Below are 16,306 nucleotides of genomic sequence, written 5' to 3'. Positions count from 1 at the left end.
TGCGACATCTGTGGCATTGTGCTGTGTGATAAAACTGCACCTTTCAGAGTGGCCTTTTATTGTGGGCAGTCTAAGGCACACCTGTGCACTAATCATGGTGTCTAATCAGCATCTTGATATGGCACACCTGTGAGTTGGGATGGATTATCTCAACAAAGGAGAAGTGCTCACTATCACAGATTCAGACTGGTTTGTGAACAATATTTGAGAGAAATGGTAATATTGTATATGTGGAAAAAGTTTTAGATCTTTGAGTTCATCTCATACAAAATGGGAGCAAAACCAAAAGTGTTGCGTTTATATTTTTGTTGAGTGTATATATATATATATATATATATATATATATATATATATATATATATATATATATATATCACACACAGACAGTTGTATGCAAAAGTTTGGGACCCCTGATAATTTTAAAATAAAATAGACATTTTTCTGTTGGAGTGCCCAAATTTATGCACCTGCCTAATTTTGTTTAAAGAATTATTGCACACTTTCTGTAAATACTAGAAACTTCATTTCACTTCTCAAATATCAGTGTGTTCATCTGCTATATAATATATTTAACTGAAACTGCTGATCCAAACAATCATATGATTTATAAAGGAAAATCATGGAAATCATCAGAGGTGCCCGAACGTTTACATACAACTGCACACACATACATCTCCTTGGTGGCTTAAAGATTAGCACTGTTGCCTCACAGCAAAAGGTCATGGGACTGATTATCACCTGTGGCCTTTCTGTGTGGAGTTTACATGTTCTCCCCGCGTTTGCGTGGGTTCTCTCCAGGTGCTCTGGCTTTCTCTCACATCCAAAGATATGTGGGTTAGGCAATCTGGAAACTTTAAATTGTCTGTAGGTGTGCCTGTGGGTGTGAATGTGTTTGTTTGTCTATATGTGGCCCTACGACAGATTGGCATCCTGTCCAGGATGTACCACACCTCACACCTTATGACTGCTGGGATAGGCTCCAGCACCCCGTGACCCTTAACCCTATAAAGCCCACCCTGTGAAATAATTGTCAGAAAATTCTAATTTTTTGAAACAAGAGTCTTTATTGGACCTTTTAACAAACCCACCAAAAAAAAAAACCTTTTTGCATATATGAGTTTTTATTTGTATCATATTTGCTACATTGTGTGTTCTAGCATAAAAACATCCATTTTAAATCCAGAGAAAACATAACATTTCAAACCTATAAAATGCTGCATTTTCTTAGGGAAATTACTGTGGATCACTTGTTTCAGGCAGCCATTATGAATGTCTCATCTGAAGGCCCTCTGATGCATAAGATACTGACATCTGGTGGTTTGTCTGTGCACTACAAGTATCTCATTGTATACCATGGGTTTTTTGGGGAGAAAATATCACACTGATGAAGCAGACATCTCAGAAAATCCTGTATCAAATATGATACACTTGCCGTTATAGGGTTAAGTAAGCAGGTATAGAAAATAGATAGACGAGTTTGGTTTGGCAAAGTCAGGGTAACTGGGTCAAAGGTCAAAATGACTATTTTTCACTCAGATTTCTCCCAATCTTAGCACACATATGTACATGGGTTATGGAATTTTTCAGGCAAGATCAAATAAGTCATTGGGGTCAAAGATTAAAACTGAAGTTATTCACTCCAATTTGCACCAAATGTTGTGCACATATGAAGGCTGGTCCTGGAATTGCCAAATGTCAATTATGAAGGCAAGGATATTTGAGGTAAAAGGTCAAAATGTATGTTTTTCACTCTGGTTTGTATCCAACCTGGCAGACATATGGGATTGATTCCAGAATTGCTCAGCAAAATCAAATTTGTCAAGGTCAGTCCTCTTAGGTTCCCTTGCTGATTTCTACCAAACTTGGTATGTCACTGAAGGCTGACCCAGAAATTACCCGTGAATAATTCATTTTGGAAAAGGGCAAGGTGAAGGAATTTGATTTTCAACCTGATTTGGACCAAATGTGACACACACTTTTGTGGACTCCATAACTGTCCTGCCAAGGTCAGTTAGAGCTCGATAATTTGAGTAAAGGTCAAGGTCACTGAGGTCAACTTTCAGATTACCTTAGTAATTAATGTATTCATGCCCACAGGTAGTATTACCTAGTTTATCTCTAAAGAAAATAATGGCAGTTGATGGCTTATATTCCTGCAAAAATTCCCAAATATTGCCTTTAGAAAGTGAATGACTAATTTCTCAACTGGGTTAAATGTAGATTTATGTTCATCAAAAACAGGTTTGATTATTGTGGTAAATGCAGATAATGGCAGTCATGATGCAACAGGTCAGGTAGTACTATAAGAAGTACTTGAACTGAGTCGGCATGTTGCTGGTCTTGTACCTTGCTGAGGTCCATTACTGTGAGGATGTCGGACTGAGCTTTTCCACTTTTGACTCTCTTTCTCTCCCTGGCAATGTCGTCATCCTCTGGACCAAGTGGAGGCATATCAGCTTCAACCCACCACGGTCTGAAAGGAGGAACATCAAACAAAAGAACAACCATTGTGGAACATTTAATTTTACCGCTGACTATATATGCATTTTGATTTATGTTTTTACACACAGGGCATTTGTTTGCTTTTACAAATGTTCTACTGACATTAGTTTTATGTACATATGTCACAGCAGTGTGTCTGAAAGCTTTAGAGCACAAAATGTTTAATATTTTACAAATATTTTACAGGAAAAAAAAAAATCTAGAAAATTGACACTTTATAGTTTTTTAAACATTCAACATTCATATTTTACTGTATTTGAAATACAACTAAACTGCAATGAATGCAATAACAGAATAGGATTCACGCTCTACCACTAACATTGTCAAGGAACTAGCTGTCCATGAAAGAGGAAAAACAGAAAGTGTTTTCTGTGCATGTAGGCAGGAACAATACTTTTCATACCTGCAGCGAATGAAGAACTTATATTGCAGCAGTATGGTGAAGATAATGAAGATAAAACCTTGGACTGCCATCGCAAACAGATTTTTTCCAACAAAATCCCACTGAAGTGGGTCCAACGTTTGCTTGGTGCCTGTGAAGAGTTGCAATACACCATATAAAGATACAGAGAAAAATATACTGTGATTTAAAAGGAGGTAGAAAAAGAAATTAGCAGAAATATTAACGGCAAAACCTGTACATAATGCCATAAATCCCGTAACAACATAAAGTACACTTCTCTGCATTCAAGTTGTTGGAAAATGCAGTATGTAATCAGCAAAACAATATACCTCATGCAATAACCACCCATGCTAACAGATTTGTTTGTTAAATTGTTTGCATGTGTGTGAACCTCCCGCATTCACCAATGTTCTGGCATTCTGAGTATTTTCTTATGCACAAGCAAAAGCTACCAGACCTGTAGTCATGTACTATACGTACTGCTAACTCAAGCAGTTTTAGCTTGGCTATCCAACATACTTTACATGTCATACTTGGCATTATCCTGGTCATTCACATAGGGTAATCTCATTATTAATCTAACGCTTCTTTCACACCGGGCTTGCATATAGTTGCGCTAAAATCTGGAAAATTGCACAGATTTGGCATAGTCCCTGTGTAGGCTGGTGGGTGATGGCACATGGTTGCGTTCGTAGTCTTACCTACAGTTGCATATGGTTGCTTAAGGCCCTGTCACACCCTGACGAATTATTAAAAACAATGACATAAATTCATGCAGCTGTCACACCTTGACGGCCAGCATGTGCCGACAGCCCCGCTTTTACCGAGTGATTCAGGTCGGTACTGTACGGTGTGGTGCGGGTCAGAAACAGAGTAATTTAACATTGGTGGATCATTTTCATTGTGTACAGAATGCTGATGAGTCTTGCTGTGATAAACGCTGCCGTGAATGAATGAAGTGTGGTGACTCTAAACTTTTAAAGTACCGGTTGCTTTCTGATCAGGTCCACTGATCAGACGTGATCAGGTCTGTGATGATCTGAATAACGAAGCACTGTGATGATATAAACTTTTAAAGCACCAATTGACTGTGATCAGGTGCTTGATGATTGCAGTCGACTGGTGCTTTAAAAGTTTAAATCATCACAGTGCTTGACTGATTGTGATCAGACCGTGACACCGCCACCCTCTGAGAAACGCACCTGGAGCAGAAAAACCACTGAGGGAGTTGCTTTATAAGCATCCGTTTCTTATCAGCATTTGAGAGAGAGAGAGAGACAGAGAGAGAGAGAGAGACAGAGAGAGAGCTGTGTCCTGCTCTTTTTTTCCCCAAGACCTGCTGTTTCTGTTCTTTGGATTTCTGGATTTATGAGTTGAAAGAATGTAAGTTTTCTGATTGGATTACTGAAGTGCATGTAAATGGCTCGTTCAGCCATTTTATGAACACACATACAGTAGTGTTCAGAATAATAGTAGTGCTATGTGACTAAAAAGATTAATCCAGGTTTTGAGTATATTTCTTATTGTTACATGGGAAACAAGGTACCAGTAGATTCAGTAGATTCTCACAAATCCAACAAGACCAAGCATTCATGATATGCACACTCTTAAAGCTATGAAATTGGGCTATTAGTAAAAAAAAGTAGAAAAGGGGGGGTTCACAATAATAGTAGTGTGGCATTCAGTCAGTGAGTTCCTCAATTTTGTGGAACAAACAGGTGTGAATCAGGTGTCCCCTATTTAAGGATGAAGCCAGCACCTGTTGATGCTACAAACTCAAAACTATTATGTTCAAACTGCTTTTTTAGCAATCCTGTGAATCATTAAACTAGTATTTAGTTGTATAACCACAGTTTTTCAGGATTTCTTCGCATCTGCGAGGCATTAATTTTGTTGGTTTGGAACCAAGATTTTGCTTGTTTACTAGTGTGCTTGGGGTCATTGTCTTGTTGAAACACCCTTTTCAAGGGCATGTCCTCTTCAGCATAAGGCAACATGACCTCTTCAAGTATTGTGACATATCCAAACTGATCCATGATACCTGGCATGCGATATATAGGCCCAACACCATAGTAGGAGAAACATGCCCATATCATGATGCTTGCACCACCATGCTTCACTGTCTTCACTGTGAACTGTGGCTTAAATTCAGAGTTTGGGGGTCGTCTCACAAACTGTCTGCGGGCCTTGGATCCAAAAAGAACAATTTTACTCTCATCAGTCCACAAAATATTCCTCCATTTCTCTTTAGGCAAGTTGATGTGTTCTTTGGCAAATTGTAACCTCTTCTGCACGTCTTATTTAACAGAGGGACTTTGCGGGGGATTCTTGCAAATAAATTAGCTTCACACAGGCGTCTTCTAACTGTCACAGCACTTACAGGTAACTCCAGAATGTCTTTGATTATCCTGGAGCTGATCAATGGGTGAGCCTTTGCCATTCTGGTTATTCTTCTATTCATTTTGATGGTTGTTTTCTGTTTTCTTCCACGCATCTGTTTTTTTTGTCCATTTTAAAGCATTGGAGATCATTGTAGATGAACAGCCTATAATTTTTTACACCTGCGTGTAAGTTTTCCCCTCTCCAATCAACTTTTTAATCAAACTACGCTGTTCTTCTGAACAATGTCTTGAACGTCCCATTTTCCTCAGGCTTTCAAAGAGAAAAGCATGTTCAACAGGTGCTGGCTTCATCCTTAGGGGACACCTGATTCACACCTGTTTTTTCCACAAAATTGACGAACTCACTGACTGAATGCCACACTACTACTATTGTGAACACCCCCTTTTCTACTTTTTTTTTACTAATAGCCCAATTTCATAGCCTTAAGAGTGTGCATATCATGAATGCTTGGTCTTGTTGGATTTGTGAGAATCTACTGAATCTACTGGTACCTTGTTTCCCATATAACAATAAGAAATATATTCAAAACCTGGATTAATCTTTTTAGTCACATAGCACTACTATTATTCTGAACACTACTGTACATCTGAGGAATTATTTCACCACACACTGGTGCGCCTGTTCATCACCTGTTGTAAAGCACACAGAGGTGCTGTGGGCTGCATGGATCATGCAGCCACACACGCGCGCTACACCTGTTCTCCTCCAGCTGATTCACTCTGGATACACGCACTCAGTTTTTGGATGTGTACAGCTGCGCAGTGTTGTGTAGATTTGCAAACAGTAGCACAGTGTTGTGCAGACTTGGATAAAAACTGTGTGATTTCTGTATCCAGTGCTCTATGCAAAAAACATTAAACCCATTTAATTTCTTGCATCCTCCTCATGTAGCCCTCAGCATACTGCCGCATAGGGAGCAAAAACTCAGTGCAGAGCTGCTTAAACTCAGCGTTGACGGTACGCTGCAATATACAATTGTACATTGACCCCGGTGTGAAAGGGGCTTAAGATATGACATGATGTTCATTTATTTGTCCAAAAGCAAGGAAATATGAACAGTTCCCTGAGTGGTTACCTGGAACTTAACGGGTGCATTGAGCAAATGGTCTGTAGTTCAATTCATCTGGACAAATTCCATTAGACCACAAATTAATTTAAACATCTGAAGCAGCAAAACCACTTAAAAAAGCAAAAGCACATAATATTTCTTTTGTCTCTGTAATGGACAGTGTTGGGCAAGTTACTTTAAAAAAGTCATTAGTTACAGTTGCTAGCTACTTGTCCCAAAAAGTAACTGGGTTAGAGGATTATTAAAGTAATTAGTTACTAGGGAAAGTAACGACTGCACTACTTAAAAAAAAAAAGTTCAATTATGTAGGGAATTTGGATTCCGCTCCTTAATGAACTTTGAATTCAACTGTATGTTCAATTACTTATAATATTAAATGTGTTTAGGGAATTAAATGGACAAAACACTGTACACTAATCTGCACTATTTTAATGTTGTTGAGGGACAACTTACATTTGTTAAATGCTCAAATATGTCAATGAATTTGGACCCCCCCCTTAATGAACTTTAAATTCAACTGTGTGTCAGATTATTTATAATAAAACTGAATATTAAATGTTGAATTAATTAAATGGACACTTAACATAATTATTAACAGAAAACACTGTACACTTCTTCTTTTGGCTGCTCCTGTCAGGGGTCACCACAGCAGATCAATTGTTTCCATCACAACCTGTCCTGTGTAATTTCAACCGCCTGCAAATCCTCCCTCAGCACATCCATAAACCTCCTCTTTGGCCTCCCTCTTCTCCTTCTGCCTGGTGGCGCCATCCTCAGCATCCTTCTCCCTATATAGCTGCTGAGCTGCTGACACATCGGGACCAAACCAGAGTTTTGAGATCTTCTAATCAGTGTGCACTAGAGGTTCCGAGGTCCGGGTACTGCCACTGAAGAGACTGGACTTTCTCTGTGACTGCACCCAGACTGTGGAACAAGCCCCCCACCCCCCCCCCCACCCCCACCGAGATCCGCACCACCACTGATCTGGGTATTTTTAAATCTAAATTGAAAACCTTCCTTTTCAGAATGGCTTCTGCACAACCAGCAGTGTTCTGACATTTTATTTGGTTCTTATCTGTAAATATTTTGGATGTATATTTTTTTATTGATGTGTCTGTTTAAAATTTGCTTATTGTCTTAAGTCATTCTTTATGTTTTTATCTGATTCTGAAGCACTTTGGTCAAACTTCTGGGCTGTCGAAAGGGCTATGTAAATACATTCATATACAGTGAGGGAAATAAGTATTTGAACACCCTGCGGTTTTGCAAGTTCTCCCACTTACAAATCATGGATTTCATCTTAGGTGCATGTCCACTGTGAGAAACATAATCTGAAGAAAAAAAAAAAAAATCCGGAAATCACAATGTATGATTTTTTAAAATAATTTATTTGTATGTTACTGCTGCAAATAAGTATTTGAACACCTACCAACCAACAAGAATTCTGGCTCTCACAGACCTGTTAATTTTTCTTTAAGAAGCCCTCTTATTCTGCACTCTACCTGTATTAATTGCACCTGTTTGAACTTGTTACCTGTATAAAAGAAACCTGTTCACACACTCAATCAATCACACTCCAACCTGTCCACCATAGCCAAGACCAAAGAGCTGTCTAAGGACACCAGGGACAAAACTGTAGACCTGCACAAGGCTGGGATGGACTACAGGACAACAGGCAAGCAGCTTGGTAGAAGACAACAACTGTTATGATTATTTATTAGAAAGTGGAAGAAACACAAGATGACTGTCAATCTCCCTCGGTCTGGGATTCCATGCAAGATCTCACTTTGTGGGGTATGGATGATTCTAAGAAAGCTCAGAACTACACAGGAGGACCTGGTCAATGACCTGAAGAGAGCTGGGACCACAGTCACAAAGATTACATTAGTAACACATGATGCTGTCATGGTTTAAAATCCTGCAGGGCAGCAAGGTCCCCCTGCTCAAGCCAGCACATGTCCAGGCCCGTTTGAAGTTCACCAGTGACCATCTGGATGATCCAGAGGAGGCATGGGAGAAGGTCATGTGGTCAGATGAGACCAGAATGGAGCTTTTTGGAATCAACTCCACTTACCATGTTTAGAGGATGAGAACAACCCCAAGAAAACCATCCCAACTGTGAAGCATGGGGGTGGAAACATCATACTCTGGGAGTGCTCTTCTGCAAAGGGGACAGGACGACTGCACCGTATTGAAGGGAGGATGGATGGGGTCATGTATTGCGAGATTTTGGCAAACAACCTGAAAGATTTGGAGAAGATCTGTATGGATGAGTGGACCAAAATCCCTGCTGCAGTGTACAAACCTGGTGAAAAACTACAGGAAACATTTGACCTCTGTAATTGCAAACAAAGGCTACTGTACCAAATATTAACATTGATTTTCACAGGTGTTCAAATATTTATTTGCAGCAGTAGCATACAAATAAATTATTAAAAAATGATACATTGTGATTTCCGGATTTTTTTTTTAGATTATGTCTCTCACAGTGGACATGCACCTAAGATGAAAAATTCAGACCCCTCCATGATTTCTAAGTGGGAGAACTTGCAAAATCGCAGGGTGTTCAAATACTTATTTTCCTCACTGTATACTATATAAATAAACTTTTGACTGATTGATTGATATACTCTGGGTTCCTCCTGTCCACATGCCCAAACTATCTCAGTCTTGCCAAACCGAACCAAAGTCACCAAACCGTCCTACTTGAGCTGTCCCTCTGATATGTTCATTTCTAATCCTGTCCATCCTCATCACTCCCTTCAGCTCTTCCACCTCCAGCTCTGCTTCCTGTCCTTTTGTTAGCACCACCATCTCTAAGCCGTACATCATAGCTGGCCTACTAGTGTCTTGTAGACTTTGCCCTTCACTCCTGCAGATATTCTTTGGTCACAAATTACTCCTGCCACCTTTCGCCACATACTCTGCCCTGCCTGCACTCTCTTCTTCACCGCTCTAACACGCTCTCCATTACGTTGGACAGTTGACCCAAAGTATTTAAATTCATCTACTTTCACCGCTTCTACTCCTTATAACTGCACGATTCCGCTGAACTCCCTCTCATTCACACACATGTACTCAGTCTTGCTCCTATCAATTTTCATTCCCCTACTCTCCAGAGCATATCTCCACCTTTCCAGGCTAGACTCAACCTGTACTCTCCTCTCACTACAGATAACAATGTCATCTGCAAACATCACAGAAAAAACACTGTACACTAATCTACACTATACACTAATCTACACTGTTTTAATGTTTCTGTGGGACATCTTACTTTTGTTAAATGTTCAAACATGTCAGTCAAGTTGGATTCCTTCCACCCTTTAATGAATTTTAAAATTCAACTGTGTGTTACATTATTTATAATAAAACTGACTATTAAATGTGTAATGAATTAAATGGATGCTTAATAGAATAAATTATTAACAGAAAACATTGTACACTAATCTAGACTACCTTGATGTTGCTGTGGCACAGCGTGAGACAAGACACCCATCAATTTTAATACATTATTCTAGATATCATTACTATGTTTATAATAGTAGAACAATCAAACATAATAGATATTTTAGAACCCATCAAATGAATCTAAAATTAAATTATGCTCGTTCAAATGTACATTCTTTCCTTTTGTCTCAGTGAGGGGAAAATAATGCCTGTAGGTCCAGTTGAAAAACACAGATGATGAGTGTGTGTCTTGTAGTGGGGCAGCATAGCAAAACAATTGTGCATTCTGTGATAAAAACAAATGTGGCATACATATTCTAAATGAACTAATGTTTATTTTCAGATATGGAGCAATCCTGGAGCTAACCTCTAATGAGCTTAATAAAGAATTACACAGGGGTCAAAATTTTAAAAAGTTCCAGTCACGTTGAAAACTATACCACATTATTTGTCTGATCATAACGATTCCAAAATGGTATATTTTGGACTATCTATGACTGAATGTTCTGGAGTTATGGGGTAAAAACAGCAAAAATGCTGACAAATGTCAGTTTCAGTTTGTACAGGGGTCAAAAGTTAATGTTCCTTCAGTTTTGGTAAAAAGTGATGTTATTGGTTGAGCTAATAGGATTAATAAATCCAATAGTTTTGACTGTGTTGAATGTTTGGTGTGAAAAGTAAAGGTCAAACAAGGTCAATGTCCATTGGATTCTATGACATATGTTACCCCGTAACATGATAACTAAGCATGACAGATGGTGCCAAACCATTACTTCCTCATTTCAGCGTCGAAGCCCGACCCCTTTTGGGGTGAAGCGGGATTATTTTTTGCATTAGCTGGCTTTAGCATGTCCCTTAATTACACTTTTTATGACAGTAACAATTAACTTCTGTGTTCCTCTGATAAGGGATGCCAATCTCTGATTACCAAATCCCCCACCCCATGTATCCTTATTTGATATTTTTGGGGCATTATTAATAATTTTTGCAATATTACAGAACATTCCTTCTGCCTGTATACAGTGTAATCTATTTTACTGTATATACTGTTGTTTCGTACAGAACTTGACTTTCGTATTTGGTAGTTATTTTTATTTTACCTTATTTTTGGATACTTGTTCTGTGACTGTCCCTATGCTGCTGTAACATCGTAAATTTCCCCACCATGAGACTATTAAAGGATTATTTTATCTTAATAATTCATTCTTCTCATGATCACACGCAAATATACAAACAGACTGAATTCAGTCGGTTTAGGCATGCAATTTACCTGGATTTACAAGTGTTTCGTGGATCTGGTGTGGCACATATGTATGAGGCCATTGAGCTAATAAAAGGTACGAGAAATCAGAGAAGTTTACGAACATGTTCTTGCATGAGGCCTCCTGGGTGTGACACACTGAAGTTTAAGAATAAATATAGGTTTGCTGCTGAACAAAATTTGTGTGAATTTAAAAACACTTGAAAATGTAAGACAGTGAATTGACAGTAACATGATGCTTTGCTCATGTGGCTTAACAGGCGCAATAATAAAACTGCTTTTCTCATCGTACCCAGTCTCTGGAAGGCATCTGCCATGGCCTGGTTCTTGGCCATGTCGATAAGCCCTCTTCCCAGACAGAAATGAGGAAAAATTAAGAACACCTTCTTCAGGATCCTGTTAACCTCATTCAGGTGCTGAGAAAAAAAAAAAAAAAAAAGCATATACTGTACGTTGTCATGGACTAGTCAGATTCCTCAAACTGTTGTGACTGCTGCGTTTCATACATTACTTTTACCACCAACCTTAAGAGCTTGCTAATTTGATTTTTAACTAATATGTAATATGTATAACTTTTCAAATTTAGCCCTGGATGTGACAACAGAGTTTACCTCATCCACAAACAGCTCAAGGACAAATGTGGCAACGCTGCCATTGATTCCAATGAAGAGGTTGATGGAGGTCAGAACCACATAGGCCGTGCTGGGGACAGTGAACACAAAGGATGCTGGGTACATCAGAGGGGTGATGGACCACCTAAAATGGAATTAAGTTCTTCAATGACTCAAACAATTTTTTTTTAGGAAACTTAAAACCAAGAACATCACTCCACATCATGCACATTTGGATAAACTGAACTAATGAAGAAAGGACTTGCGTTTAAAAAAAAAAAAAAAAAACTATATAGTAAGACTTGATGAGGAAACCATAATGTTTTAGTTTGATGGACATGACAGGTGAGCTATGATGACCAAAGGATGAGCCCAGTTGTGGTTGAAGTTAGTCTAGTGGCTTTCTCTTCATACTTCTGTCCAGTACATGCAGACATGGGAGGTGAAAATCAAGTGGTTAAAGCAGTGGGCTTGTGACCAGAATATCCTTGGTTCAAATCCCAGTGAGACCGGAAATTACTCAGTTTCTGCTGACGTGTAGTGAGCGCATTACACAGCAGCAACCTGACATTAGTGTGTGAATGTGAGGCATCACTGTAAAGATGTTTAACCATGAAAAAAAGAGAGCTATATAAACAGCCCATTTACCATAACTGTGGCTGTGATTAGTGCAGACCGAATGAATCTATCCACTTTATATTTCTGTTTTTGTTTCAGCACTCCCTCAGCAGATGATTTACAATCTGGATAACTGTCTAAAACATTGTTTCTCAAACGTTTTCAGGTCCACTTAACCAATAAAAAAATAAATCTCGCAGACCACCTAATTCCCAAAATATCTAAAAACACTCCAACTTGCTTGCCACTCCAACAGTGTATATAATAAGAGTATATTTATGTATTAGACATTAGAATAAGCATTAAACAGTTTGAGTAACACTTTTATGTTAGAAAATAACATAAATTTTAGGTATAGGTTATGGTATCGAGAACCGGTTCTTTTCAGGTATCGTTAAGAAATGGCTTGATCCACCAACATCAATAGTCTTTTTGCTTAATGATTCCCTTATACGTAGGTCCTTCAGAGTGCCCGTTGTTTTTGAGGGTGTTTGTCAGGAAAATGATCATTTCTCTACATTGATTACAGACCCTGCAGTGGCTCTGTAAACAAAAAATTCACAAGAGGTATCGATGAGGGAATCGATAAGGAATCGGATCGATAAGCGGAATCGATAATGGTATCGATAAAATCTTATCAATACCCATCCCTAGTCCTGAATGAAAACAAGGTATAACTATAAACACTTCATTCTTATATTAAATTGCAATAACAGGGTCAGTCAGTCAATTAAAAAACAAAAACAAAAAAGTCTGTAAAGATTAGGGATGGGTATTGATAAGATTTTATCAATATCGATACCGTTATCAATTCCACTTATCGATCTGATTCCTTATCGATACCTCTTGTGAATTTTATGTGTACTAAAAGTAGGCTTTCCAGGTTTTCTATGTCAACATTTTATAGAGTCTTAAATAAATATGAAATTGGTCACTGGATCCTTAAACTCTGGACATAATAAATTTTACATGGTGGATCCTTGATCTCTGGACATAAATAGAATAAACAAAATCTGTAGTTTTTGTCAAAAGCATTTCCTTTCAGACATTATTGGCATGAATGTCTTTCCATACCTCTGCGCTGAGCTCTTGCAGTCGGCTGTGCTGGACGTCAGGATGTAATTCATAAAGAATGCAGGACGTCTCATTTTGGGAGGAAAAAAAAACAAACATTTTAGCCGATTGTATTGTCTGTATTACAGCGTTTGGAAAGATGTTTAATTTTATTTAAAGTAGCAATTCATTTTGAAGTTATTAATTCCGACCGGACTCTGTCTTGGCAGAGAGCAACGCAATGTTTGGAGCTGTGCCAACAGAACGGAGGATGATTCTGGTTTCTTGACTGCAACAAGAGTCCCAGTTAGTGACTTTAATCCACATAAAAGTGACTCACAATTGACATATTTTAATGACTGAGAGGGGTTAAGAAGCAGATTTGCCGCTTCTGAAGAGCAGTGAATCAAAGAACCAACGAGCCAGCGGATTGAAGCACTGCTTCATTGGCTCATGCTTCAAAGTGGAGTCACGTTGCAGAAGTGGTTGATTACAGAGCTGCTGCAGGGTCTTTAATCAATGTAGAGAAATGATTATTTTCCTGACAAACACCCTCAAAAACAATGGCTGCTCTGAAGGACCGATAAGGGAATCGTTAAGCAAAAAGGCTATTGATGTCGGTGGATCGAATCAATTCTTAATGATACCCAAAAAGAACCGGTTCTCGATACGCAACCCGAGTCAAGATCATGAAAGGTTTAAAAAAAGAATAAGAAATGGAGAAAAGCTGATCTAAGTATGTAACTTCAAATAGTTTTTCAAAAAGACGAGAATGTCTGCATTGTCTGGTGAGAGGGTAACAGTAACTTTACTTATAAGCCTTTCGGGATAAATACATTTGTCCTTCCAACACTGCTACAAATTCATTCAGGAACAATGGAGCAAACACTCAGAAAAAGTCTGCAATAGTGTAGTCCAGTGGTGTCCAAAGTGTTCCAGAAAGGGCCAAGAGGGTGCAGGTTTTCTTTGCTGCCACTGACTCCAGCAGGTGATTTCACTGATGAACTCATCCCATCTACTCAACGTGATGTTAATCAGTGAAAGCACCTACTGGAGTCAGTGGCAGCAAAGAAAACCTGCACCCTCTTGGCCCTTTCTGGAACACTTTGGACACCACTGGACTACACTATTGCAGACTTTTTCTGAGTGTCTGCTCCACTGGTCCTGAATGAATTTCCAGAGCTGTGGACTTTCTGGCAGCTTGGCTGTGCATGTGATTTGAGCGTGACACTTGGTTCATTGAGCTCAAGGCCGTACAAAGAGACGACTGACACTTCACTATCAACTCCCTTAAATTATTTATGTATGTATTGGAGATTCTGTGGGTTTTTGGATCTAGACTTGTGCCATGGTTGCTGCCTGTAGCGGCACACAAGGCCGTTTTAGCATGGTTTTTAACGGGCTGCATTCACGACTGAACGACATGCACTCTCAGCTGCAGCTCCTCCACTCAGTGTGATTTTTACTGCAACTGCATCAAAATTAAAAGTTATCCCTTTAAAAACAAGTCGCCATGACACAATATCAAACTTATGTAAACTCTGCAAATAATCTGCAGTTTTCATGTGTGCCAAACTGTGGGGAGTGGTCTCTAAGGATCACAGTTCAACTGTAATCTGTTACGCACCTATGCAATATAGTCACACACCACTAGGTGTCGTTCACAGTCCTCTAGTGGTCGACACACCACTGCTTGAGAGAGGCTAGTCTAAAATACCTAAAGAACAAACTGTTAAGTTACCCGTAGAACAGGAGGAGCAGGACAAGGGCAGGCAGGTTGGTCTCAGAGACATATGATTGTTGCTGGAAAGCAATAAAGATCAACACCACCATGGTGGCTGGGACTGTGTAGTTCAACTGAAAGGAAACAAAAGATTTCTGGAAAAAAAGAAATTCTTCCATCTGCATGCACCAAACCAAAGGCTTTGCCTCCATTTGTAAATAATTGTAAATTTGTTGAATAGTGCTAAATTCAAGACATAAACACAAGATTGATGAACAAAGATAAAGCTAAAGGATTGTAGTAATAGATGTTTTTCTTCCATGTGATTGTGAAAACCAACCATATCCCAGGTGAAGTTGGCCAGCCAGTAGAGCACTGGCTTGACCCCACTGACAAATTGAAGGTGTTTTGCTTTGCTGACTCGCTCTTCAATCAGAAAAAGGACAAAGCTGGCCGGTACAAAGGACATGGCAAATATCACGCAGATCGAAACCAGAACGTCCACCGATGTGGTCATCCTGACACAGCAACAACAGAAGAATAGATATATGAAAAAAAGAAAAAAAAATGGGTGTTAGACTTTAGGTCCAATAGTCCACAGGGACAAAAATAACAATATAACATATATTTACTGCAATTGAAAACTACAGTTGTACTCAGAAATTTACATACATCATGGAAATTAATGACAAAAAATTAATAATAATAATTACAAATATTGGGTTTTCAAAGATTTCTTGAAACTGCTATTTTTTTTGGGGGGGGGGCGAATTATTTGGTGCACAAGTTTTAATTTATACTCAACAAAAATATAAACGCAACACTTTTGGTTTTGCTCCCATTTTGTATGAGATTAACTCAACGATCTAAAACTTTTTCCACATACACAATATCACCATTTCCCTCAAATACTGTGCACAAACCAGTCTAAATCTGTGATATTGAGCACTTCTCCTTTGCTGAGATAATCCATCCCACCTCACAGGTGTGCCATATCAAGATGCTGATTAGACACCATGATTAGTGCACAGGTGTGCCTTAGACTGCCCACAATAAAAGGCCACTCTGAAAGGTGCAGTTTTGTTTTATTGGGGGGGGGGATACCAGTCAGTATCTGGTGTGACCACCATTTGCCTCATGCAGTGCAACACATCTCCTTCGCATCATCCGTGAAGAGAACACCTCTCCAATGTGCCAAACGGCAGCAAATGTGAGC

At 39.0% G+C, this 16,306-nt stretch overlaps 1 protein-coding gene across 1 annotated transcript in view; it reads right to left on the bottom strand.

The window, feature by feature from the left end:
* Window positions 1-16,306, bottom strand: part of zgc:172302 (phospholipid-transporting ATPase ABCA1) — a 115,092-nt gene that overhangs the window by 20,613 nt on the left and 78,173 nt on the right. Inside the window, exons 36-41 of the mRNA XM_034180067.1 lie at window positions 15,431-15,608; window positions 15,109-15,224; window positions 11,697-11,841; window positions 11,378-11,501; window positions 2,906-3,035; window positions 2,347-2,473 (exon numbers count right to left, since the gene is read on the bottom strand). Coding sequence (XP_034035958.1) covers window positions 2,347-2,473; window positions 2,906-3,035; window positions 11,378-11,501; window positions 11,697-11,841; window positions 15,109-15,224; window positions 15,431-15,608 — 820 coding nt within the window. The remainder of the gene's footprint in view (window positions 1-2,346; window positions 2,474-2,905; window positions 3,036-11,377; window positions 11,502-11,696; window positions 11,842-15,108; window positions 15,225-15,430; window positions 15,609-16,306) is intronic.

This window comes from Thalassophryne amazonica, chromosome 10 (assembly GCF_902500255.1).
Source record: "Thalassophryne amazonica chromosome 10, fThaAma1.1, whole genome shotgun sequence".
NCBI lineage: Eukaryota > Metazoa > Chordata > Actinopteri > Batrachoidiformes > Batrachoididae > Thalassophryne > Thalassophryne amazonica.
Note: the sequence above shows the minus strand (reverse complement) of the source record. Positions and strands in the feature narration are given on the sequence as shown.